At 37.0% G+C, this 27,995-nt stretch overlaps 3 protein-coding genes across 3 annotated transcripts in view; all 3 read left to right on the top strand.

Moving 5' to 3' along the window:
* Nucleotides 1-57: 57 nt before the first annotated feature.
* Nucleotides 58-4,203, top strand: LOC107673908 (peroxisomal N(1)-acetyl-spermine/spermidine oxidase-like). The gene is made up of 7 exons (XM_016467723.1): nt 58-316; nt 1,171-1,663; nt 1,782-1,981; nt 3,091-3,346; nt 3,441-3,553; nt 3,735-3,838; nt 4,131-4,203. The coding sequence occupies exons 1-6, from the start codon at nt 157-159 to the stop codon at nt 3,833-3,835; spliced, it is 1,323 nt and encodes a 440-aa protein (XP_016323209.1). The 5' UTR covers nt 58-156; the 3' UTR covers nt 3,836-3,838; nt 4,131-4,203.
* Nucleotides 4,146-5,698, top strand: LOC107673910 (zinc finger protein 37 homolog). Its single transcript, XM_016467726.1, has one exon. The coding sequence runs from the start codon at nt 4,228-4,230 to the stop codon at nt 5,191-5,193; it is 966 nt and encodes a 321-aa protein (XP_016323212.1). The 5' UTR covers nt 4,146-4,227; the 3' UTR covers nt 5,194-5,698.
* Nucleotides 5,699-10,236: 4,538 nt separating this feature from the next.
* The window catches only part of LOC107673898 (zinc finger CCHC domain-containing protein 24), a 37,053-nt gene continuing 19,294 nt past the window's right edge, over nt 10,237-27,995 (top strand). Inside the window, exons 1-2 of the mRNA XM_016467706.1 lie at nt 10,237-10,727; nt 13,467-13,667. Coding sequence (XP_016323192.1) covers nt 10,491-10,727; nt 13,467-13,667 — 438 coding nt within the window. The 5' untranslated portion in view covers nt 10,237-10,490. The remainder of the gene's footprint in view (nt 10,728-13,466; nt 13,668-27,995) is intronic.

Below are 27,995 nucleotides of genomic sequence, written 5' to 3'. Positions count from 1 at the left end.
ATTTCCATCCATACCATAGCATGATTGAGTCAAGCGTCTCGGTGACGTACTCGGGGATCAAGCACAGTTCAGGGAGGAGCGTTGAGCAGAAGTCCTCAGATGAACTAAACGTTTAGTTCTGTCTCCCAAGAGAGTGATCGTGTACGAACAGATTCAATGGCACTACGTTCAGCTAGTGATTCTCAAACATTTATAATCGGATGCGGCATCTCGGGAATTGGTGCAGCTCAGAAATTACTAAAACACGGTTTTCATAATGTACACATCATAGAAGCGACTGCGAGAAGCGGTGGGAGAGTACGAACGGGCAGACTGGGTATGTACAGGCATATCATTTGATTCACTGATGGAGAAATTTAGGGTTTATAAGTTATTTCAATTTGTTTACTTTTGTCATCTTATATGATGACTCGCTGCCGTCTCCTGTCATTTCCTATGACAGGCCTACATGAAAATGGATTAGCATGTTATTTTTACTTAGAATCAAACGATGTGTATAATTATACTGATATTTAGCATTCAGTAGCACTCTGCAATGTGTTTTGCAACTAACATCTGAACACAGAAACAACGACTGTATTCGATTGGCCTAGAAAATCGCAACTTTTCATTTTCCGTCGGTCTTAGTACACGATGTAACTACAGAAGAGTCAAGTTTTAAATAGGAAAAATATCGAAACCCTTTGGTCATTTTGAGCGAGATGCTAACGGTCTAATCAGATTCAATGATCTATGCTATGCAGCAGCTAAAAATGCTACTGCCAGACCTGGAGATCAGATGAATGGATTCGAAAACGGTAAAACTCAACTGTTTAACTCTAGGGGAGTTGGAAAATTAGCCTATTATCAAAAATAGTAGCGTGTTCCTTTAAGCAATTTTTTAACTACAGTATTTTTTAGCCACAATTAATGGTTTGATATACTTTTTTACCTCAATGTTTTTGCTGTTTTCTTGTGTTGTTTTGTATTATACTTGTTTTACTTTTTTAATTTAAGCATAGTGCCACAAGAAGTCTTGTGTGTTTTCAGTGTTGAATATTTCAAATATTTTCAATTTTCTTTTGTTGCCAAGACTAGAATGTACTCTGGGTAATATTCAGTAGAGTGAAAGGCTAGCCCTGGTCTTCTCCATAGATGTATATCACATTTATTTTTTTCCATTCATTCAAGGTGATAACATTGTAGAGATCGGCGCCAACTGGATGCATGGCCCATCAAAGGAAAATCCAGTATTTCGTTTGGCATGTGACTACCAGCTCCTTGACAAAGAGTCAATGTCTGAAGAAAACCAGAATATTGACATTGGTGGTCATCCGCTGTTTGTTCCTAACTGGTTTACCAGTTCAGGTCGGAAACTGGGGCCTGAGACGATGGGGCCAGTGATGGAGTTTTTCATGAAATTACTGGAAAAAAGTCAGCAATTCCATGACGGTGGTGGAGAACCTCTGCCGAGTGTTGGGGAGTTCATCAAGGCAGAGGTTGAACGACTGGCCCCTGAGGAGTGGAAGGAGGACCAGGCTAACATTGCAATAAAAATGGCCATGATAAACACACTGCTCAAGCTGGAGTGCTGTGTCAGTGGAACTCACACGATGGATGATGTAGGCCTGGGAGCCTTTGGCATGTATAAGACTCTTCCAGGATTGGACTGCATTTTCCCAGGGTGAGTGATCAGAGCCTTTTCTTGTACATTTTGAAGTGCCTCAATTATCCAATTCCAAAATGCTAGATCTTGTAAAGTTTGCAAACTAAACATGTTCATGCACTCTTTTTCCTCCTAGAGGTTACGAAGGTTTAATTGATCACATGATGATGGAACTTCCCAAGGACGTAATCTTGTACAACAAACCAGTGAAGTGCATTCACTGGAACTACACCAAGAATGGACCAAAAACTACAGGAACATCATTCCCTGTTATGATTGAATGTGTTAATGGAGAGACATTTGCAGCAGATCATGTTATTGTCACTGTCCCACTGGGTACATATAGATTCAGCATGACTTGTTGGCTTAGTGAACAATTTGCATCTAAAGCTTATTTGCAGCTTATAATATTGGTTTGGTAATTGCAAATAGCATAATCTATTCATTTTAAATGCATGCGCTTTAAAGTTGATTTTTAAAGAAATACACTGGGAACGGTTAATACAAAGTACTGCCTTTATCCACCTTTTTCTTCAACACGGAAGTAAGCCTCTGGGTGAGACTTCCGGTTCATTAGCCGCTATAGGGAAATAACGAGGAGAATAACAGTGCAGTAAATGGTAAAACTGTTTGCACTACAAACCTGTGTGTTCATAATTAAGATAATACATTAAAATAGTATGATAAGACACACCAGTTTTCGATATCAAGCAGCAAAATGAACTGTTTTGTACAGCTGTGTAGCTGGATGCGGATGAGACCGGAAGCTAGACCCATAGAATTTACAAATGGCTGTGCCCATTTTTACGGCAAGAAAAAGGTGGATAGAGTGGTGCAGGTATGACATCAGAATCCAGAAGACTAGTCATCGCTGGTTCCTTCAAGATTTTCCTATGGAGTTTTATAATGGGGTTTTTCAATTTATGAGTAAAATAAAGCTTGTGGTAAACATAACTTGACGATACTATGATGTTTTGTTCTATAACACGCACTCACACCCCAAACTGTCTTATTTAGTCACTTATTATGAACCTACATTTTCAAAAATAAACATAACTGCTTCAAAATGTGCTTTTTCAGTATGGGTGTGTGCAGTTTACATTGTAAAACAAATGTCAAAGCATCGTCAAGTTGCCATGTGTACCACAGGCTTTATTTTACTCATAAATAAAAAAAAAAATTATAAAACCCCATAGGAAAATCTTAAGGGACCAGTGGCGAATTAGTATTCCAGGTTTTGATGTCATACCTGCACCACACTATTTTTGTCTGATTTACAAAGTCAGATGATTGATTTAGTTTTTTCTCCTCATTTTCATAGTATAGCTTATAAGATTTTATTTTTAAAAAATAAAATGTATATATTTTCATAATGTTGCTTCATAACTTTATTGTTACAGTATCTGCAAGGCCTTTAACTCATCTGATGTACTGTTTCATTACAGGATACCTGAAGAAGCACCAGAGCACTTTTCTGAGCCCTCCTCTTCCACTGCACAAATTACACTCCATCCAGAGAATGGGCTTTGGGACCAACAACAAGATCTTTCTTGAGTTCGAGCAGCCTTTCTGGGATGAAGACTGTGAAGTGATCTACCTCGTATGGGAGGACGAGACACATCTTGCTGATGTTGTTTCTGATGTAAAGATGTCCTGGATTAGAAAGTTAATTGGGTTCAATGTGCTGAAGCCCACAGAGAGGTAAACATAACCTTTGATTTTGATTTTATTTGATCTTCAAATAGTGCAATTTGTGGCATTATAAATCTGACATTTCTTTTCTGATGTTGTGCAGATATGGACATGTGCTCTGTGGATGGATCGCAGGGTGGGAGTCTGAGTACATGGAAACTCTGTCTGAACTTGAAGTGCTGCACAGTGTCACACAGCTCCTGCGCATATTTACTGGTAACATTTTTACTTTGTACAAGAGATTTACAGCTTAATAGGACATCCTTTGATGGGGTCCAAAAGTCTGAGACCACACTGGAAAAGTAGGATTAAAAATCTAATTTAATACCTGGAAATATACAGATCAGCTAACATGAATAAATGAATAACCTATGAAATTTTTCATAATAATTTTCAGGAAATCCAACTATTACACCAAGGAAGCTTTTACGATTCAGCGATGCAAATATGGCTTATCTTTTAGTAAACAATAAAAATAACTTTTCTGAATTCAAATAACCGGTGAGTGGTATGTCATACGCCTGCAATTGCAACATTTATTTTTTTTATTTATTTCCTACAAAATTTCCTTTAAATCAGAACTTGACAGAAAAATGTCATATTTTTGCTGAGAAGTTAGTGCAGTTTATTTACCACATGTGTATTTTATGGTTATTTTAGTTTAGCCAACTGTGAAATTGCGTGGTGATGATAAGATGATAATAATGCAGTCTCAAAAGTAATTTCGATTTAAAAAAAAAAAACGCAATTACGTCGTTGGGCAGAGCATTGATATCTGCCTTTTTTGTTATAGTTCTGGTTCAGCCTTTGGAAAGATTCACGTCCAGTCTCAAGAGGAGCTAGTGCAGTTGAATTAGAGCTGGGCATCAGAAGTCAAAGACTTAGTTAAAATGGAGCAAGGTTTGCCATCTGCAAAAGCAATTTCCCAGCACTTTATGAATGGATGCTTAAAAAGTGAAGATGACAGTTCACTGACCTTGCATTCAGACTTCATTAAGTCAGAAATACAAGTTAAAGTGGAACCTGATCAAGATGACTCCTCATTGCTTGATGTGAATGAACTAGGAACATTTCCTCATTCTCAGGGGAATATTAAAGAGGAGTTTTTGGACCTTGGTCTGCAAATCTTACCAACTGGCCTAATGCCTCCAGTTGAGATGGAAGAAGAGCTTGAAATCACAAAGAACACACACAATTCTCCAGATGAACCTCTGAACAGAAGAACTGACTCATCGAGCAAAAGAAAAAAATGCACAGACAAGCAGAGAACAACGAGAAAAAGAAAATCAACAGAGCGAACAGAACAAATGATACCAACTGAAATGAATTCTGATGTGTCAAACGAAGGAAAGAAATGTTTAATAATGCAGGGAAATGCTACACGGCATCCAGAGAAAGCAGGTAAAGGCAGAACATCCAACAAACATCACAAAGAAAAGCGATTTAGTTGTGAAACCTGTGGGAAAGAATTCCAGCGGTCAGATCTTCTCACGGATCACGTGAAAATTCACAGGAGACAGAAACCATACGCTTGTGATCATTGTGAAATGAAGTTTGCCAAGCCCTCTTATTTAAAAATACACTTGCGTAGACATGCTGGCGACAGGCCTTTTCCATGTAACCAGTGTGAGAAGAGGTTTTTTGACATCTATGACTTAAGGGTGCACCAGAGAGATCACACTGGAGAGAGACCTTATATGTGCCCTGAGTGTGGGAAGAGTTTTAAACGCGTTTACATACTTAACAAACATAAACGGACCCACTCAAAGGAGAGACCTTTCCAGTGCTCTGTGTGTGGTAAAGCATACAGATATGGGTACAGTTACAGGTTGCATCTAAAAGACCATCTTGATTAGGATCCATGATGTGTATCTGCATATTTCTTAACAATGAAAGGGTCTACATTTTTATTCCTTCCTTAAAGGATGAATGTTTCCTTATGTAACGTGGAAAATGTGTTTTTAGTATTTATTTAATTTGAGAGGGCCGTTTGACTGAAATTGACTAAAATCATTTTTTTATCTATGCTTTTTATGGTGGTTTGAATGAGTCATCTCCTCATGAATGAGTTTGTTCCACTCTTGAAGAGTGTATAGTTTGCTCATGTAGTTGTCCAATGATTTATAATAGACAATACTTTTGCTTTTTACACATTTTTAATGTTTTACAAGCAGCTTTCTGTAGCAAGCTTGCATTAAAATGAGATGATTATAAAATGAGATGATTACAGATTTAAGTCTCAGTTCTCTTTCTGACATTTTGTGTTGGAAGAAATGTTTCACTTCAGAAGAATCAAATGTGGCATGGAGAAGATATCACAAAACAGTATAGAATCAAGTTTGTATGAAGTAAAGTATCAGCAGCACTGTGAAAACAAACCTTGCTTGAGTGAAATATTGACAGAATGGAAATGGTTTGGAAATAAAGGTAATTTCGCTATGATGGCCCATGTTCTGTACACATATATTTCTATATCTATACTACCGTTCAAAAGTTTGGGGTTGATTTTTTTTTTTTTTTTAAATCTTATGCTCACTGAGGCTGAACTTGATTTGATAAAAAAATACAGTAAAACAGTAATATTATAAAAAATTAATACAATTAAAAAAACATTTCTATTTGGATATACATCCACAGATTCTTCAGAAATCAGTCTAATATGCTGATTTGCTGCTCAAGAAATATTTCTTATTATTATCAATGTTTCTGAGGAAACTGCGATGTATTTTCTCAGCATTTGATGACTAGAAAGTAAAAAAAAATAAAATAATTTTGTAAAAGAAATCTTTTGTAACATTATGAACTTTACATTTCATTTCAATCAATTTATTGCAACTTTGCTGAGTAAAAGTATACATTTGTTTTAAAAAAAAACTTGCTGTCCCCAAATTTTGGAACAGTATAAATAAAAATGTTGTCATCAGTTACTCACTCTCATTTCGTTTCAGACTTGTTTGGCTTTCTTTCACCATTGACCTTCATTGTATAGATAAAAACATTTGAAACAATCTTCAAAATATCTTATTTGATGTTCCACAGAATAAAGAAAGTCATACGGGTTTGGAACAACATGAGGGTGAGTACATGTTGGGGTGAACTATTCTTTTTATATTTCTCCACCAGAGGGAGGCCAAATGCTTTACATTCTGACCACTCCTGAGTTTTGCTGAGTAAGCAAATGCCCAGTATGCAGCCAGTTTCAATAGAACTGTTCAGATCAAAATGTTGACAATGCTGGCACAAATATTTAAAGTGTTTTTGTTTTATATTAAAAATGGCATCTTTTGCGAATTCATAATTTTAGTATAAAGTAATCAGTAGTGTAAGGAATAAGAGGAAAGAAAATGTTCTGTGTGTGTTATGGTGGAGTCATGTAAATTATGTACTAAAAGTCTAATTCAAATGAATAATACCACTGATGCATATTTTGAACTTTCTTGTAAATTTAATGATAACACTACAACTGTTTGTGCTTTTTGCGTTTATATTTTTACAGTTTTGTCCATGGTGTGCCTTAAAAAGCCTGCAGCTAAGGTTACAGATAAACAAAGAGAAGAATATGAATCCATTGCTGCCCTTGATTTGCAATCTGAAGTCTCTGATAGTGATGGCCCAGAATGCCACCATGGCCCAGATGTGACAGAGGGTCAGAAAACTGTCCTCACAGACTTCAAGTTCTCATCTGAGTAATCTAGTGATGAGGAGAGTGAAGATTGTTTGAGTCGATGGAGTAAAGGAGACTCTTATTGGAGCAAATATCCTCCTCAAAGTGAAATCAGGACCACCTCACAGAGCTGTCCAGGACCTGCATCAGGGTCTTCAGTAGAGACGCCTAAAGATGCCTGGGAACATTTCATGAGTGAAAACATCATTGATGAGATCCTGCATTGCACCAATTTGGGTGGAATGAGAGCAGCGTTAGCAAAAGGCAAAGTGTGACAAATGATTACTAAAGAAGAGCTAAAAGCCTTTATTGGTCTGAGCCTTCTCATCGGTGTAGAGAGAAGTTGCAATGTCCCAATCCGGGAACTGTTTATGGATCCGTTACAGAACCCACTGTATAGAGCAGGGCTGCCCAAACTCAGTCCTGGAGGGCCGGTGTCTTGAAGAGTTTAGCTCCAACCCCAATTAAACACACCTGAACCAGCTAATCAAGCTCTTAAGACATACTAGAGACTTAAAGGCAGGTGTGTTGAGGCAAGTTGGAGCTAAACTCTGCAGGACACCGGCCCTCCATGACCGAGTTTGGGCAGCCCTGGTATAGAGCTACCATGTCTGTTGGTAGATACCAAGATCTTCACAGATTCCTGCAATTTGATAACAAGAAAACCAGACTGGTAAGAGAGGCATCAGACCACATGGCAGCCTTCCGAAATTTGTGGGACCTGTTCATGATCAACTGTAGGAAAAGGTTCATCTCCAGGGATTTTAAGCAGCATGACTGTTTTCCACCCTGATAATAATAAATGTTTCTTGAGCACCAAATCAGCATATTCGAATGATTTCTGAAAGATCATGTGACACTGAAGACTAGAGTAATGATGCTGAAAATTCCACTTTGCTTATATAATGTGATTCCTTCTGCCATTGCACTGAAGAGTCAGCAGCAGGAGAAACAGTGGTACAGCAAGTAGGCACTTTTATCCAAAGCCTTTAGCTGTATATTTTCCATTTGAGGCACTTTGGGCTAACTGTCTTCCTTAAAAGCACACATTTCATTCTTGTAGGGATCGAATCAGTAGCCTTCTAATACCAGCCCTTAGCCTCAAACACCATTCCAGACTGTGGTTGTTGTTGTGTAATCTAATGACCTTGCCTTATTATGTGTTTATTTCTCATGATAGGTCTCAACATTACAATGGACAGCTACTTCACCAGTGTCCCTCTGGCAGAGAAGCTTTTTGAGAAAAGCTTGACCATGGTTGGGACCCTTCACCATAAGAATCTACATGTGCCACCAATAATGAAGCCATCTAAGCTACGAGCACTACATACCTCTGAGTTTGATTTTTGTGGCAAAGTATTCATGGTAAGCTATGTGCCAAAACTAAAAAAGGCAGTGATTTTGTTGAGTACAATGCATACCAGCAATGTGCTGAATGAAACAAGTGCTAAAAACAAGCCAGAGGTCATTCAGTACTACAGCCGCACCAAAGGAGGAGTCAACACTGTTAAGCAAATGGCCGAAAATTATACCTGCAAGCGCCAAACAAAGAGATGGCCTATGCTGCTTTGGTATAACATGTTGGATATTGCCATTGTAAACTCCTACTCCATTTTCATTGCTCAGCACCCTAGCTTCATGGGAGGTGGTCATAACACCCAACGCTTGTTCATAAAAGAGCTGGTAAAAGAGCTTGTAGTGCCTTAGATTCATAGGCGCAGAGAATAAAGCCCTGGATTATCCATGAGCATCCTTGAGGCCATGGACAGATGTGGGATGCCCACTTCATTGTCAGCTGTCAGTTCTGAGCTCCAGGAACAGAGCTGTCAGAACAGAATAAGAAAAAGATGTTATTACTGTCCATCTGGAAGAGACAGAAAAGTGAGCAAGTTCTGTAGTGAATGTAGTCGCCCTGTCTGCAAAGATCACAGTCACGTGGTGGTGATTTGCTACCAGTGCATGCCTTAAGACCCAGACAGAAACAGTTTCTATATTTCTATTCTGTATTGATAATGATTGTACTGCTGACAAGTTCGTTTTTTTTAAGCACTGTTGTTTAAAATATTTAGTGTGTATTGTAAATATGGTTTCTTTAATTACTTGAATTTAATTCATCTTTGATTTATCTTTAATTGTACAATGTAAATTTGACCCATGTTTTTAGATATAATGTTGAATTCATAGATATTTTATCATTTTTATGCATTACACTTGATTGAACATTAAAATTGAGTCATTTACTATAGATTTATATGAATGCTATGCATCTGACTGAATCCTAGTACCTTCTTGGGGGTACTGTTACCTGATTAATTTAGATCCGTCAGGTGAATGAAGTTCTGAAAAGTGTCTTCAGAAAGGCAAGTGAGTACACTAACACCACAAGGTGGAGTACTAATCAGTTTGCCATTTTAGGGAAAGATACCTCAGGTGAGTTAATAAGTTGTTTTGTTGGTTTGCTGTGTGAGAATCCTTTAGATTATTTTAAAACCCATCTGGTCCAGCAAAATGCAGCCCTTATGTTCTGGTTGTATTTATTTCTTCTTCTTTCTTAGTATTATTTTCTTTACCACTTCTACTTTAATATGATTGATTAAATAGAAAACAAATGTTCATTCCAAAACTAATACTTGATGTGATTGTTTTTTTTTTTTCAGGTGTTTTTAAGCAACATTTCCCTGGGATCTGTTTGTGGTTCATCACTTAAGAATCTCACCCCTGTTGTTAAATAAACAAACCCATTTGCTTACATCAGCCTATTGGTTTCCTTAAGGTGTTTAGTTTCACATAATAGGCTATACCACTAACCTATTCCATATGAACTGGTGTCAGTTAAGTTGTATTGTAGGGGAGATTTACTAAAGTGTTTTAGTGGTTTTCTTTACCCTTACATTAAGCATGGGAGTAAAACACTTATATCATTAAACGACATTATTTAAATGCTTATAAAGTAGATTAGCTAAAACTGCAACCGCATATTTAGACATCTCGTTTAAAATCATTTAGGCTTTATGAAACCACGAACTAAGCAATTTGTTTAAATAGTTGTGTTTTTAAATACGTTTCGTGATAAATATGAATATTCTGTAGAAATTAGCCAGTAGCCAATAATCAACAGGTTGTCGTTAAATAAAATCTCACATGTTAAACAGCGCGTGTTGATTGGCCATGTGAGACAATGACGCGAACAGACGTTCATGAATATTCAATGAGGTCCTTGCTGTTACATTGCAAATAAAGCGAGATAACGGGCCGTGGACAGCGGGCTAAAACTTTTTATTCTGACATAACAGAGCAATGACATTTGTGTAATTATAAACCTGGGACACGGATCCCAGCGAAGGAGTAGGGTCTGTGCTGGAAGAAAAGAGAGAAGCGCTGATTTTTTTTTTGGGGTGTGGAAAACCGGACGGCGCATTCACAGTAGATTCTGACCAAGTTTGCCGTGTCCAGAAGTAACAGTGGAAGAGTAAAAGTTACAGTAACAATATGAGCTTGTTGTCTGCTATAGACACCAGTACCTCAGTGTACCAGCCTGCACAGCTTCTCAACTGGGTTTACCTTTCTTTACAAGACACGCATCAGACGAGTGCCTTCGATGCTTTCCGACCCGAGCCCAACTCTTCCCATCCGGACCTGAACTACAGCAAATCTCCTGCCAATGACCTGAGCTCCTCTCTCAACTCCAACTATCTCAACAACTTCTTTCAGCTGCAGAGGAATGAGGTAAATCGTTTTCTGTTCTCCTACAGTTTTTTTTATTTTTTTTTTTTATTTTTTAAATAAGTTCATGGAGATAACGGTCCATAGCGACTGGAATAAGATTTATTATGTAAAGCGCAGTTGACTAATGCACGTCTAATGTAGCGCGCGTCTAGTCTTGGCTACATTTGCACAATACACAAATGCTTTAGGCGACTTACATAATCTTTTAATCTCTGGAAACTTGAAAATAATTGTGTAATAATTTTTCATTTCTATCGTGTAACAATATTATTTTTTATAGTTTCAAGGATCATTAAAATGGTGCCAGTGTGCAGCTTTGCACACTCAGTTTATTGTATTTTGTAACAGCACGTGTACAGCCAAATGAGGCTTAATTTCAACATGTAGAGGTCCAATAAATCAGAAGTCTGAGTTTGATGATTGCTTACTGATCTCTGCAGGCCTAAAATGTGTGCTGTCATAATTGAGGTCGGGATAATCAAAGATGATGCTCATTTGTGAGGTTGTTATAGTTGCTGAAGACATGACACTTTGTCTATATTATTTTTATCAGGTAAAATAAGTTGTAAATATAATTAGTGATCCTCTCTGAATAACTAGAGTTGATTGTATTATCAAAAAGGAGATAGTGCCAGTTTATGAGAAGAACATTTTAAGGACAATTCATAAATTAGTATGTTTGTATTTCAGTGTTTAAGTTTATAATTCATAAGTTATTTCAAGATGCAAGTGAGATTAATGTAGACCTACTTTTGGGAACTACTTATATTGCTATATTTAGACTTATAATGTTAAAAACATGGATAAGAAGAAAAGAATATGGTTTTCACTTATCATTAAAATTAGGAATGCTTGTCTAATTAAATATAATAGTTATAACACTCGGCATAGTAAAGGAGCACACATGGAACTAAAAGTCTATTGAATTGTTTTTATACTCTTCAGTTTATTTTTCTAAATGAGAGAATTACTTCCAGAAGCTTGAACATATGAATGCATTTTCTTTTTAATGATGTAATGACAGTGTTGTGGCTGAGACAGAGGTAAAGTGTTGATTTTTAGTGGAAAGTTTGAGGAAGGGCAAAGCTTTTATTCGTAATCAGAGTTAATAAAAACATTATGACAAGTTCTCTCTCTTTTTCTCCATTGCCCCTCTTTCTTTTTCTCTCCCTTGCTATTTTTTCTTTTTCTCATATGTGGAGGGTTAAGAATGCTCTCAAAATTCCCGTATTACACAAAGAGCATCTTTTTTCTCTGTGAGGCCCAGAATCAATCTGTTAAATATTTACAACTAATGAAGAAGGTTGGAACTAATTCTAGATTTTTTAAATTATTTTTGTTTGCATATCTTACCAAATTGTCTACACATTTTTTAGAAAGTGTTAACTGGTATCGTCTGTGTTAGTAGTGAATGGCAGAGGTTAGGAGTGACCCCCCGACTGGCTCTCCAGCTGTGTGAAGGGGTGAGGAGGAGAGATGTCGTCCAGTGGTGTGAATGTGTGTGAGAGCCGTATCGCTCAGGAGACACATAGCCAAATTCCTTTCTGACCTCTACATTAATTGCACGAAAATGACTAATAATTGCATGAATGCATTCAGACATAACCGCTGATCATCGTAATTTTTGTATTTCCATGACGTTTAAAAATTGACATTTAAAACATGACTGTGCGGTTTGTTAGTTTTCTGTTTACACAAAACTCCATAAATTTCCATTGCCTTTTCATATAGTCCTTACTTCATATAGTTTCATATAGACTTCACTGTCTGTTGTTCATAACTCAAAATAACGGTGTAGCTGGATGCTTAGTTTCTCATGACACAACTTTTTATAGGCCTATTATTTTTTTTAAATAAACACGTCTAAAGATTTCTAATTTCATGTAATTTATAATCTTTTGTCAGACACACTCAGAAGTTTCAAATTTAGGAAGAATTGGTTTGTGTGTTTCTCATGGATTCCACTCACAAAGAATGAATATCGGCTGGATTTGACCAGACAGGATGGAAAATGAACGTCACATGTACAGCTATAAAAGAAAGATCTAAAAAAGCTTGTTTAATGCATTCAGAGATGATCTAACTGATGAAGACAAATTTGTCTGAGAGATATGTGCAGAAACTGTTTATTGTCCTGGCTTGCTGAGAACTAGATGACAGTTATCTGGACTTAGTATAAAGTTTCAGGACTGTCCAACATGAGACTTCAACAATAACATAATCTTCCAAACCATAACCAGAGGAAGACATCACTCAAGCAACATCTTCCCATCCAAACTGTCTGTAGAGTTTGTTTGATTATCTACTGTACTTTCTGTTGTTAAATGGCAATCTGATTGGCAAATCTTAGACTTGTGTACTTATCACTGCACTCTAAAAAATGCTGGGTTTGTCCCTATTGTCCCCAGCACTGGGTTGTATTTAACCCAGCATTTTTTAGAGTGTGGCTTTAGTGGATTATGTCGCCCCAATTTAAGAACTGATCCTGAATTAGGAATCTCTTTTATTAGATAATATGGCTAATAGAGTTCTACATAATTGAGGACATTGTGTTTGACTATATATTTAATAATATTTTTCCTTGTAGCTTTAGCCTATAGACAGTATTTAAGAGCAGCATATTATGACATGTTAAAAATATATTGTTTCTTTGGTTCTTTATACATAGTTTGCTTCAGTTTGTGTTCATAGTGGGATAAACTAATTTTTGGATTATGGATGTCCTGTTATGTTTTGCAGGCCCTGAATAATGGTTTATACAAAAGTGTGTCCCCGTACGGCTCTCTTAACAACATAGTGGACGGGCTGAACTCTCTAACGGACCACTTCTCTGACCTCTCCCTGTCCTCTGAGCCACGCAAGCCCAGCAAGAGACCTCCACCAAACTACCTGTGCCATCTCTGCTTCAACAAGGGACACTATATCAAAGACTGCCCACAGGTAAGCAGCCAACGATCCCTGCACACCCTGGGGAGATAGAAAGAGAGACATGTTGCTTCATTGACCAGCTTTTCAAACAGGCATCTCTCTGTCGTTTTAGTCATGTGTATTAAGTTAATTCAGAGAGCTACTGTGCTGAGCATTGAGGGGGAACGCAAGGCCACTGAGCAATCTTTTTTTTTTTTAAATGAAAATCATCTGATATGCTTTCTTTTTTATCTAACTTTCTCTGGTGTCTGTCAGTGACATCAGTCGATAATAATAAAAACATTATCATCAGGGATATCACACATAAAATGTGTTCAGCAGGAAAAGAGGCATACAGTCATTTTCACAAATAGTCTCTTTGCCACATGTGTTTTGCAGGTGATATTAGCCGTTGTTGTTCTAGCAAATGTAACTAAAAGTTTCATAAAGCAGTGGTTTTGTATAGATGCATGACGATATGTTTACAAGGCAACACATTTAAACAAATGTTCAAGTTAATGTGGTATGAATGGACTCAGTGAGACAAGAAATACTGCAGAAGTCAGAGATGCTGGAGTGAGAATGTTTTGCCCTCGAGATAAACAGGTGACACATTTTAAATTTGCTTAAATGCACTGTTTTACTAGGAAAACCATAGGAAATCATGAGAAACCACTCCTTGACCTTTAATTGTCTTGTTTCAGTTATTGCAACAGCATTCTCAGAGCAATGCTTACCCTCAAGGACAAGGGAAAAAATATGTCCAGGCTTCTTTAAAAAATATTTTAGTTTCACTTTTTAAACACTAATAGTTAGATTTAATGTAGAGCACTGTTTTTTCCTGATTTTTTCCTTGTCGTATCTTTTGCTTTTTTCATTCCAATACTGATTTAATGAATAAAAAATAGTGTTAAACTTGCAAAAGTTCCAGAAACAAAGATAAAATACAAGTGTTTGTGAAGGAGACAGTGTCATCTTTAATCTCAGTGTTTAAGCTTTTAGTGTTTTATAGTCTTTGGACATAGAGACATGCAGGGTGAGGTTCTTGTTCAGGCCCAGACTCAAGTCAGAGCTGCATGGAATGGTAATGCAGACCAGATGTGGGATTAAAGTGGCAAACCTCCCTTTATGAAAGATGATGAGGGTTCCCTGCAGACTGCTAAAAGTCCTATCATGATAAAATATCTCCACCTCTTTGTGCACGGCTCAGGTAATTTACAGACCTTTTCTTTGACGTTCTCAACATGGTGTACTGAAATACACTGATGTTTGTTTTTATAAGGGTGTTTGCTGTCCCTGATGGGTGATGGAAAATATTGCTCATGTGCCATTAGGCCTATAACAGATTGAACTGTAGTTGTATCAGTGTTATGATGTAATCGTGGATTAATTTACAAAAACATAGCAGTCATGGTCATATTACGTTAACTGTGATGTTATTGTTATTGCCATTCAGATATTGAGCCATTTTCAAAAGCAGGGCTTTTTAAACTTTTGATGCTAAGGGCCCCCAAATATGAAAATTCCTTTCTCAAATATAAACACGTTTTGTTTTCATGTATAAAGACCCATTTATACTGTGTGTGAAAAAATATGATATTATAAAGTAATTGGTTATATTATAAAGTAAAAATCAGTAATTGGCCTTATATCATTAGTGTACTGAAGCCAATTTTTATTTATCTTTTTTCTGTCAACTATTAGAGTAATATTAGATGTGTGAACCTGAAAAAAAACAAACATATTTTCAGTTCATTTCAACTATACTGATATTGTGCGGTTCAAAATAAAAATGGTTCTAGAGCAGATTTACAGTTAATTCTGACAGTCCTAAAAATATATAATAAAAATTTGAAATATTTTTTTTCCTCTCAGATTTTCTGCACTTTGAAAGTCTGAAAACCCCTGGTCTGTAGGAATCTACACAATGGGTTTCACTAAGTTGGTATCACCCTCTCATGTTAAACAACTTAGAAAAACAAATACTAAAAGAGCAAATGCTGAGTTTTATTATGACAAAACACTGCAGGCTATAATACTAGCCTGAGACCAGTCAGTAAATCATTGTCAGAACTGTCCTGTTTAAAATTTCAGTTGCTTGTGTCAATGCCAGTGGAAACACAAGAAAAGTCCTGTCCCACGATAGTGTCCACACCTACTCAATTCAACACTGCTGCAATTTACCTCCCCCTGGGGTCTCACTTTCTGAGATTTACTTTCCATTTGTCATATGCTGCATCCATGTATTTACTCGTCCAGACGCAGCGATTCGCCCTTGATTCCTGCCAGAAAGCACAGTTGAAAAATGATGAACGTGGTGAGTGTGATCTTGTCTCAGAGGAAATGAATTCCAGGGTAAGCTGGTCCCCACTCAGGGTTTGTCCTGTCCAGAGGACTACATACTCCCTGCCAACACAAACACTGAGGATTTGACTTCACGGGGGACAGCGGGACCTGTGATCTAAAGCCAGCGCTGAGAATCACGTTCTCATGCGTTCTCCCAGCGCACCGTCTAGGTCTCCATTCGTCTCCCAGCAGACGAGGTGCAATGGGCTAAGCTCCCCAGTCAGGGCAGGGGCAGAGTTTCAAAACACAGCCATCCCGAGGACTGAAGCTGGCTGTGTCTTGGCCAGATAGGAATTGGGGAATGTCATGGCTCGATTGGAGTAGAGCGTGGGGGCAGGAAGCGTGGTGGTTATGTCCTCTGGTGTGTGTGGTTCAGACTCACATGTGTCACCTAGGGGAAGTGGTTCTGGCCTGGCCCTATAGCGGAGCTCCACAGGGAGCGCTAGTTAAAAAAGAACACCATTGAGCAGGCAGCTGTTTGACCAACTCTGCTCTGCCCAAGGGCAGCTAGTGAGAGTTATGTAAAGAAGCTCCACTAAATGGGGGAACAGTTTTGCCCTGTCATTCATTAGCCAGAATTCCTGAGACCTCAAAAAGCCATGGCCCAGTTCTTCTTGTTTATATTATGCCAGTTTAATATCTGATTGTTTCAGTCGATGAGGCTCAATCTATCCCTCATACAGAGGTGCGGTGGGATTTCCTCATGGAAAATGTGTGCGCTGGAATGTGGCTTGTAGAACTGTAAGAGCCCTGCATGTAAGCTTAGCTCGTGAGTCATGTCCTCTGCAATGCATCCCTATTGCCAATGCCCTTTTTTGTGTCACAGTGACACTGGATGTCATTCTGACAGCCACCCTCACCCGATCAATGTGAGTCTTGTTAGGAAATCGTTGAAACATGGTACAGGGTGCAGAAAAGAATGCCTTTTGTTGTACTAAGAAATTACTACAGGGTCACAATTGTGTTTCTGTCTCCTACTTACATTTTCCCTGCTTGATGTGTTGTGTTAGTGGCACTGTGCTACAAATGGGATGTTGGATGTTTTGAGTTTTTATTGCTCAAACCGTACTAGAAAACTTTAATCATGCAGAACGTACTGAAATACAAAATACCCTTTGTTCATGAACATTTTTGCCAGTCATTTCATTGACAAGATTAATGCTGCATACTAAAGTTGCATGAAATTCAGCGACTCTAGAGTAGAGTAGACTCAGCTGGGGTCTGTAGTCTTCATATCCTTTGATTGGAAAACTGTAGATTCTCTTATGTTAATCAAAAACACATGAACGCCGCTGATTTCATACAGAGCTCTCATTATTCTTTTGACATAATACATCTCTTGTTCAAATCATAATCATGGCAATGGAATGTGTATATTATTTCGTGTTCCTCCAATGCCCCAATGTTCTGTTTTTGAGTAGCTTTTTACAGATGAAGCCTGTTTACTGTTCAGTTTATTTGGAATTTTAGAGGTTTGTTGATTGTGCAGGTTCTGAAAGTCAATATAATTAAAATATAGTTATTTTTTTTACTATTTTGTAATTTTACTATTACTATTTGGTAATTTCTTATATTATTTTTTTTTATTAATCATGTAATTTGCAGTTTGTGATGGAGCTTTCATTCGAGTCTTTTTTTTTTTCAACGTAACAAATGTTTCCCTTATGTTGCATTATTTAGTTTCTCTAAGTGTCTTGGGCCACTTAAGTCTATTGATTAAGAGTGGCAGATTCAACACTCTGGAGGCTATTTTGAACAAATGGTGCCCCCATCATCATCAGCACTAGTGAAATCTACCCTAGCACTTTAGCACAGTTTGACAACTTCATTACTACCTAAGCGAAGACCTTTGTGAACTTGCATGTTTTATTTCACCGAGCAGTTTATCCACGGTTGGTCAGAGCGATAAAGCTTTTATGATTTGTTGTTGTCATTATGTAAGATAGTGAAATTGTAAACATTAGCCTGGGGTTGTGTAATTTTGTTTGACAAGAAACCTTTGTTTGAGACAAACTTCCATTACAACTCCTCCCGCCTGTGAAAGGAAAACACTCTGATGTAAGAGGCAATCACTGAGCTCTTAGGAGACAGTCACTTTCTCCTCAGTCTCTTGCTGAGATAATTACATAAACATGGCTCTAATAGGGAGCCAAAATGGCAATGCATTTCCTGCTTCTTGATAGAAACGAACAAATAGCTGTAACTGCATACATAAGCAAGTCCATTTTCAATCAGAAACTATGTCAGGCTCGAGTAATGAGGTGTGAATACGTATTGTTAAAATGCTTTGTACTATATAGTGCGTACTTCGTCATTTGACAGTTCTGTTGCTCTGAGAGTGCTAGAAAACTTTTAATAACTGTATCAAAAGCCACATACAATCAATGACGTGGTCAGATTCGACTAAGTGTGCCTTTTGTTGTACACTATATATTATATTTATCTGTTTTTGGGACATTTAATTAGGCAGTTGTTTAAATCTTGAAAGATTTATGAACTGAGTTAGAGTTGATTTCCTTCTGCACCAAAACATGCTGTCAAGCATTTCTGGCATTGTTGTATTATGATCTGCTTCAGAAATATTTCTCTTTATGATCAGTCTTTTCAGTTTTGAAATCCAGCTTAAACTGATTGTCAGTATTTTAGATTTAGTGAAAGCATCAACTTCGACTTACACATTATAACAGTTTTAGTTTTGAATTTAATGTCATTTCATAAAAAAAAATCTCTTTACTGTGCAGTTGAAAAACTCTTTGTATCAGACAGGGATCATATACAGTATTGTTCTACTGAAAAGAAATAATAGTTTAGTTTAGTTGTATTCCATTGACTGTGTTTACTAGCATTATTACAGAGAAACTCAGCTCCAAAGTTGTTCTAGAGAGATTGATGTTATTGTACGCAAATTGCACTTAGTAAATGAATCTGAGTGTGATATTGCTTCATAAATCTGTTTGCATTCATGTTTGTCCAGACCAGCTGCTCAGTGTTTCTCACAGCCTGTCATTCTGCTGTCCTGGGAAACAACCAGTCTGATGTTGTAATGTAGATTTAGTGCTAACGCTCATTGTCCAAAACATGTGTTTTGGTTGTTTTTATATATAGCATAATTATGTACAATAATAAAAGTCTTTTTGAACTATAATGATTCATCTAAGTTGATACTGACTAATAATATAGTTACTTTTAAAGTCAATAGTCAAAAAGTCAATATAATTATACTGCGGTTCAAGAAATTGAGTCAGTATGATTTTTTTTTAAAGAAGTTTTTATACACTTTTATTCAGATAGGATTCATTAAATCGATCAAAAGTGTAAAGACATTTATAATAGCAAAAGATTTATATTTCAAATAAATGCTATTCTTTTAAACTTTCTATTCACCAAAGGATCTTGAAAAAAAATTGATCATGGTTACCACAATGAAATTAAGTATTATTGTCATAAATGTTTCTTGAGCACCAAATCAGCATATGATTTCTGAATGATTAAGTGAAACTGAAGACTTCTTTCAAAAACATAACAAAAAAAATGTTACCAACCCCAAACTTTTGTAATAGTAATGTACATATACAACAGTACTGTATATTTATAAATTATTAAGAAGTGCAATAGACAGTGATTGGGTGTAGAACAGAGTGCCTCTGTATTTATATACATCTTAATAAAGCATCAGTTTTGCTGATGGTGTGAAACAGTCAGCCGATGAAGGCCAGCACTAGGGAGAGCACACTTAAACTTCCTCAAAACGGAAATCAAAGTTAAAAGAATATGAAAAGCGGGTTTCCTGCCAGCTGCTTTGTGTTCTGTACACAGAGAATAGCACTCTTCCTCTGACTTTTGCTGATACAACAGAAAATGCGCCTCCCTCTTTTTGGCCTGTAGATGTCCCTTTGCATGAGACCTCAGTATCAACAACCAGAGGAGGATAATGATAACATCTCTTCAAGTGAGAGTTGTGATCTGTTGTCATATTTAGAGATAAGAAGACCACAAATGTGGCTGGTGTTCTGTTTCACAGTTGTTTCGGTGTGTGTGTTTTTTTTTTTTTAAAGCATGCTCAGTAAAGCATGCTCTCCTCAAAGAGATTAGTGAGGACAAATTAAAGGGAACAATGGTATTCTCAGTTTTAAAAAGACCCTCAAAACAATCACAGAGATTCCTGCTTTGTGCAGACAGGGTATACTGCATGGATAAAGTGACTAAAATGTTCAGCCTTTCACTGATGTGGACCAGAGTTTTGAGTATAATTATTCAATAAATCCATCATAATTATCTTTTCATTCACTTTTATTTGTCCAGAATCCTTCATAAAGATTTCAATCATTTCTCAGTGAGAGGCTGTGGTCGTGTCTGGTCTTGTGAGAACAAAAGTTAATGAAAGAAAACAAATAAAATAAGTGGATGTCAACACTAATATTATACAATCTGCTTGTAAAAAAAAAATGACATGATAAACTTAGATTTGTGGGCTTTTGATTATGATTAGGATTCATGTCGTTCCAAACCTGTATGACTTTCTTTTTTCAGTGGAACATAAAAGAAGATATTTTAAAAAATGTCTGTGATTTTTGTCCACACAATGAAAGTCAATGGTAACAAAACTGTTAGGTTACCAACATATAAGCCCTTAAGATTTCTCCAGTGGTTAGTCACAGGAAGCCACCTTCTGAATTATTGTTCAAAGTCGCTTTTGTGTGCCACTTACTTTTAAACCAGAGACAAAGCCACCATAAACCTCATTGGTATTGTTGTTGTTACAAGACTATGTACAACCTACAAGTTCCTTTGATTACATTGTACCAACCTAATAACTTTAGTGGAATGACCATTTGTTTGTCCTTATCTAACATGGAAACACATGCTGCCCAGCTTAGAAGAACAGATAATGTACAACCATGAGCTCATCTCGTATCATATAAACAGATAACCCTGACAGATCCATCCCTCTCACTAGAGTCACTAGATTCCAAACTGAATGCCATCGCTCATATTTTGACCTCAGGATGTGAAAGGGCTGATGTAGAGAGTCTTCTATTCAAAATGAATATTACTGAGGCCTAACTAGCAGCGTTCATACTGAGGGCCAGGGCACACGAGCACAGTAAGATGTGTCAGAGCAATAACACAGCAAGCTTTGTGTTCAGGTCTGAATTGGGACCGTCAGGAAGGGCCTAGTGCTGGGAATGGCTGATGTTAATTAAGGGTCCCATTGTTTGTCTTTAGGATCCCCAGACGCAGGGGTCAGGAAGTCAGCTCATATTGTTCACCCAGTAGGATGCTGACTACAGCACAAGTGGGGACCACAGATCTTTTTTCCTTTTTAATCACAGAACAGGCAATCTCCTGTTGGACTTATCTTCTTTTAGCAATAGTCTGTCATTATGGAGGACAAGGGAAGACAGTCAGCTGTGTTTTTGGAGGGAGTCTATAACATGACAGGATATCATTTGAGAGACTCTGAGGCGTTCAAGTCAGGTACCCAAAAGCTGTCTCAAGAGCCAAATAATCATCACTTTAAGCTGTTGTTTTTTATAAAAGTGCTTGCAAGACCACCATTTTATTAATATTAGTCCTTTTTCTTTTTTCTTCTTTACATCAACATATTTTTACAAGTAATCAATTTACAGGCTGTTTATTTCTGTAGATAAAATAGGTGTTCTGTCTTGTGGGGGTTGTAAACATTTATTTAGTTAATTATTACATTCAGTGTTAAAATATCACATTGACTTACATTAGAATGTTCAGCATTGGTAATCATAATGATGATGGTGATGATGTCATTGCAATGTTTGCATTCTGAAATGGGATTGGTCGTCTTTTCTCAATTTCTTTCTGACAGGACACTGCTGCATGCATTTAAAGCAGCATTTAATTTACACAGAACCATTAATAATATTCTTCTTCTTTAAGAAATCTTCTGTCATCAAGAAATGACAGAGCTAAACCCATACTGTGGCGTACTGGTTCTTGAGCCTGGCACAAAGGACATACAAAAGAGGCTCTTGTAGCGTGCTGGAAGGCCTGTGTTGAGTCACTGTGGCGGCTGGGAGGACTTGGGGAAGTAGTGGGGGTGTGAGAGAGAATCACTGAGGGGGGGAAGGGCAGTATGGGAATGTTTTTACAGTCTGACCTGTGATGTTCCTTCCATTCTGCTCCAGTCCTTCTCTGATACACTGAATCTGTTTGGTTCCTGGTCCTAGAACGGCCCCCAAAAAGTTATCTGGGCACTTAGACAGTAAAAATGTATTTGCATTGACAAAATATCAAACCAAATGGCCTTTATTTTAAAGAAAGACAAATTTTTAACGCACTGTTTAAAATTAGGTCAAAGGTATTTGACCTAGGAATTTGAGCACTTCCTGGTTGTCAAATGTTGGTGGAAAATGCCCATAGTTAATGTGATGAAATATATCTATGGTTACTCTGCGAGAACACCTGGGTAAAGTTGACTTCATACATCCATACATCACTGTGACACCAGTTAAAATTCATTACAAAAATAGCTAGAATGTTGTTCTGTAGAATCGTTCGTTTGCAGATGCTGTTTGGCAGGGCTGGACTGGGACAAAAAAATCGGCCCTGGCATTTTTTGGTCCAGGCGGCCCACCACCACTTCAATATATATAGGCCTATATATATATATATATAGGCCTATATATATATATATATAGGCCTATATATATATATATATAGGCCTATATATATATATATATAGGCCTATATATATATATATATAGGCCTATATATATATATATATAGGCCTATATATATATATATATACACTATATCAGTCAAAAGTTTTTGAACTGTAAGATTTTTTGTGTTTTTTTTAAAGAATTATCTTCTTCTCACCATGCCTGCATTTATTTGATCCAAAATACAGCAAAAGCAGTAATATTGTGAAATAGTTTTAATATTTAAAATTATTGTTTTCTGTTTGAATATATTTTAAAATGTAATTTATTCCTGCGATTTCAAAGCTGAATTTAAAACAGCTGAGTAGAATTTTTTTCAGGTTTCTTTGATGAATAGAAAGTTCAGAAGAACAGCATTTATCTGAAAAAGAATTTTTTTGTAACATTATAAATGTCTTTATCGTCACTTTTGATCAATTTAAAGCGTCCTTGCTAAATAAAAGTATTAATTTCTATCATTTTCAAAAAAATAAAAAAAAAATTATACTGACTCTAAGCTTTTGAATGATATATGTATAATGTTACGAAAGCTTTTCAGGTCTATAGTGCCACCCCATTTGGCGCAGTTTTGTAATTTAGAGAACAACTTTTGTTATGTCGAGATCACGAGAAAATATTAAGGCGTTATCACGACAAAACAAGAAAGAAAAAAATGTAATAATCCATGGCCTCTTAGGACTTCCGCACCTGCATGATGGTCATTGGCAAAAAAAAAAAAAAACCTTCTGTCGGCCCCTTAAGTGCATCGGCCCACCGGGAAAATGCCCGGTATGCCCGATTACCAATCCAGCCCTGCTGTTTGGTTTAATGTTTAATGCAATGCAAGTAATACATAGGTGTCCAAATTCTGTACATTTTGGGCCCACTTTACTTTATGTACATCTCTCCAGAGATAGTATATATAGTTTTGTGTGTGTGTGTGTGTGGGAAAGAGAAACTGGCGAGGCTATCTGAGACAAGACAAAACAGATAGAGCTTATCTCCATGGCTAGAGACATAACAGACAGCCCTCTCCTCTGGACACGGCCGAGAACAGCTCATCCGAAGAACAACATGCGTTTACATGGATATTTACTACACAATAAATCCCTCGCCGTTATCGTACCGTAGTCAGATAAACAGATAGCATGATGATACAGTGACAAACCATACTGTAAAACAGCTCACATGGGCACAGCCACATCCTAAGTGCTCAAAAACAAACGTGCATTTCAGCCATCTCTCGCATGAAAAAACAGTGGTGCAATATGCCCTCTTCGCTATGTCAACCATGTATTCTGAAATAAGATGGAAACATTTAGATACATTACCTCTTTTTACACACAAGCCAATCAACCTGCTCATGTCATTCATTGCCACGGTAACTTAATCCTATTTTGCAGCTGCACAAGTCGTTAGGGTTAGCCAGGCTGGCACAGAGATCCTTGGGAATTGGGTTTGACCATTGCAGATACAAGAATCTTTTGCATATGAACGTTTTGAGAAATAACATAGGGACATTTTTAAGACACAATCACTACCGGGAATTGGTCTCGTGTCATAGTCTGTAGCAACAGATTTAGTTTGTGTAAAACTATTGCTATGACACCATCCGATATACAGTCCAGAATTCCCATCTCATGTGTCGTCCGTTTTCAAGGATCGCACGTGGCATTAAGATGATGAATGTACGTGTGCCGAGAAAGAGATTTCGAACCTGATCAGAACCGATTAATAGAAACGTCAGCATTATCTGCGTGAGATATTTTGCCAAATACCAGCTTGTGTTAATGTGAACCCCTAGCATTTTCCAGTGAAACTAAATACATAGAAAACATATATCTACACATCAGGCCAAGAGAAAACCTCCTCCTGAGAAATCGAAGAACACAATGTGCTCATTCATAAATAAAACTCCCACCCGTACTCTTTTCAAGTACAACACCAATTTGAACCTGTTAACCCATATTCTGTTTTATTAGCATAGTTAAAATAATGTTTTGAGCGATATTAAAGGGTAATCCAGGCAAAGCGATTTCAGATATTATTCATATTAGTTTGCTAAGATAAGTAAACATGCTCTGGTTTGTTTTAGGGGATGGAGGGCTTACTGTACCTGTATTACAGCCATTCGGTTTCAGCTTGAGAATTATGTTTTTGAAATGTATTCTGCCAGGACACTGTTCTCAGAACTGAATGAGACGGTATAGCATCATTATTATCCTTATTGGGAAATTGATATCAGATATTTCATTAGTTGTTTGGCTGGGTGACCAACACCATTTCCACTGATGGACAAACACAAACTGCCTTAGTTCTATGTGGACAGTATTTCATCACAATATCTTGGCAAGAAAAGTACTGTAAAGTTTTGTTGAGATGTCTTTTTTTCTACTCTACAACATCAAAAGTACCCTTGACAGCAAGAGTGGTTCCCATAACCTCTGGTCCATAAAGCGTCACTCATAATTTGATTACGCTCTTGACTGACAAGCCTCTGTGATAAGGAAGCGCATCATTTATAACACTAGATCAGCGGTGGCAGCACACAGCCAACAACATGTGTCTCTGTGATGTCTTTTCCTGTAAAACTAGAAAGAAATGACCTGGAATTAAGCTCACGATCCTTGAGAAGAGACTAAACAGCTCTTAGTGTGCAGGCCCTCTCAGAACAGTCTGTTTACATCTCTCTTTGTCTCTTCTCAATTACCGATAGCACGTCGGTTTGAAGCAGCAATATGTGAGAAATTATGCCATTGTAGGTGCAGCCAACATTAATGTCTTCTAGATTAATTGGATTATTTACATCTTATCCAGGTTCCAGGAAATTGCAGAAATATGGTTTTGCCCTAGACTGTTTCTGTGCTCATTGACTGGATTAGTAATCTTAGGAAAAACAATGCAAATATTTTCCACAGCAGATTAGATGCAGAAAATATAAAAGATAAATATTGATGCTTCCTTGTAAATATGGATGATTCTTCTAAAAGATCCATATAATGTGAAAACAGTTTATTATTAGATTATTTTATCTACATTTTTTTTCAAGAAATGTATACTTTTATTCAACAAGAATGCATTGAACTGATCAAAAGTGTTAGCAGAGGCTTAAACATTATTACACAAAACTATTTCAAATAAATGCCATGCCTTTTGAGTTTTCCATTCTTAAAAATATCCTGAAAAAAAAAAATGTATCACGGTTTACACAAAAATATTAAGTAGCACAAAAATCTGCACCAGATCAGAATATTAGAATGATTTCTGAAGGATCCTGCGACAGGCTTTACCATCACAGGAGTAAATTACATTTTAAAATATTAAAATAGAAAATGTTCATTTAAATATGAATATTTGTAATATTTTTTCACAATATTGCTGTTTTTACTGTAGTTTTGATCAAATAAATGTAGCTTTGGTGTAAGCATAAGAGGCTTCTTTCAAAAACATTTAGAAAATCTTACTGACTCCAAACTTTTGAACGGTAGTGCTACTGTAAGTACAAGCTAATTTGTCCATTGCTATATTATAAGGAGGAGAGCATTACAACAAAGGGCCCTGAACGTTAAATCATGTCTGAATTAACACACCAACCTAGTTTGAAAGCAGCAGAGGTTAGTGGCCTCACTGACACTGCTGTGACTGTGTGTGATGAACTCCTAATTAGAGGAATGCCAAACTTGCCTGTCTAACAGGCACAGCAAGCCGTCTTGCCTGACAGTGCACAGAGTTATTTCAAGATTAGGCTCCCTTGGGTTCTGGATTCAGGTTTTGACCTACAGTACAGGCCCACTTAGAGTGTTTACCCACATGATGGCTAACGCTTGTGTTTGATAAGCCCTCTTGAAAAATATCAGTGGTTTGCCAGCTATTTGCCTGTCACCAGTTTCAATTGAGTGCTGAGATGATTGCCTAACACCAGTTTGTGGATATGTCCGTGCCTTCAGCTTTGCCAGTCGACTATGTGAGCTTGAAATAGTAGTTTCTTTCCTTTGTAGTTGTTAAACATTCACTTCAGCTTGATCAGCATGGCATAACTTGCTCCTTTCTACTGCTTCATTGATTGTAATTCAGAAGTAGCAGTGTATTCGGATTAAATATTTTTATTCGCAAGCAACATACTGTATGAGTTGTAATTATTTCATTATAGTAAGTTTTAAATAAAAAATAAAATGCACTTTTTTCAGTTCTGATTAGCTACTCATCAGCAACACAGGCAGATTTCAAATTGCCGACTTCCCTGCACCAGCCAAAAATCTGCCATTGAAATAAATGGGAATGCTAACAGATAGCTTTCAGCAGGTAGTATAGACTTACTTGAGCTTGACCTGTGTAGTCAATACTACATCCTCACCTCAATAAAGTGTCTGTGTGAGTAATGTTGAAGGGTAGTGCACATATTTCCTGTATCATCTCCCTTCGATTGCTTGTTGACCTGTTATTGTCATTATTAATCAGCGGTGTAATGTAACGAAGTAATAATACTTCGTTACAGTACTTAAGTATTTTTTGGGAGTATCTGTACTTTACTTGAGTTTTTATATTTCAGTCAACTTTTACTTTTACTCCACTACATTTCCTAATTAAAATGTATACTTTTACTCCGATACATTTCCCCGAAGCATATTTGTTACTTACTACAAAATAGTCAGAAGAACACGGACTGCAGGAAAGCAGGTTTGACGAATCAGTGGTCTGGCGTTTGCAAGTTTAGACTCCTAAAAACACCTTTGCTCATGCAAACAAGTGCGCGCACAACCGCGGATGATTCATTTTCCACTCAAGTCGAGTCTGGGGTTTGCGATATACATTATATCTTCTGCGATAATATAGTAAGTGTTGTTGTAATGATGTGCGATCTGACATTATCAAGTAGGCTATATCACCAAATCACACACAGAGTGCACGCACGTTGATTTATTAGTCTATTAAAACTCAAAATTCCAGACATTCTCAATTGTAGACGGCAAAATGCTTCTGGGATTCAGTGATTCACTCATTAACACAGTCAAATGCTTTGTTTCTGAATGAATCAGCCTTTGAATGAATCGGTTGAATCTCAATAACTCCCTCATTAACAGTCACTTGCTGCCACCTACTGGCGGGTTTAATTTCACATTTCGACAATTTTTTCATGTTTTCAATTATTTCAAATATCAGTATTCAACGTTTTATTTTAAAAACAAAACATTAGGCCTATTTTTGCATCTGTAACTGCAGTTTAAATGCATCCATGTCCCCTCTGAGATACATTAAACTGTGTAAATACATCTAAATGCTATGTCAGATGCAGATTCCAGAAATGTTTTCTTATGTTGGAATGAAAGACACCAAGTAC

Source organism: Sinocyclocheilus anshuiensis, unplaced genomic scaffold (assembly GCF_001515605.1).
Source record: "Sinocyclocheilus anshuiensis isolate Anshui unplaced genomic scaffold, SAMN03320099.WGS_v1.1 scaffold292, whole genome shotgun sequence".
Taxonomy (NCBI): Eukaryota; Metazoa; Chordata; class Actinopteri; order Cypriniformes; family Cyprinidae; genus Sinocyclocheilus; species Sinocyclocheilus anshuiensis.
Note: the sequence above shows the minus strand (reverse complement) of the source record. Positions and strands in the feature narration are given on the sequence as shown.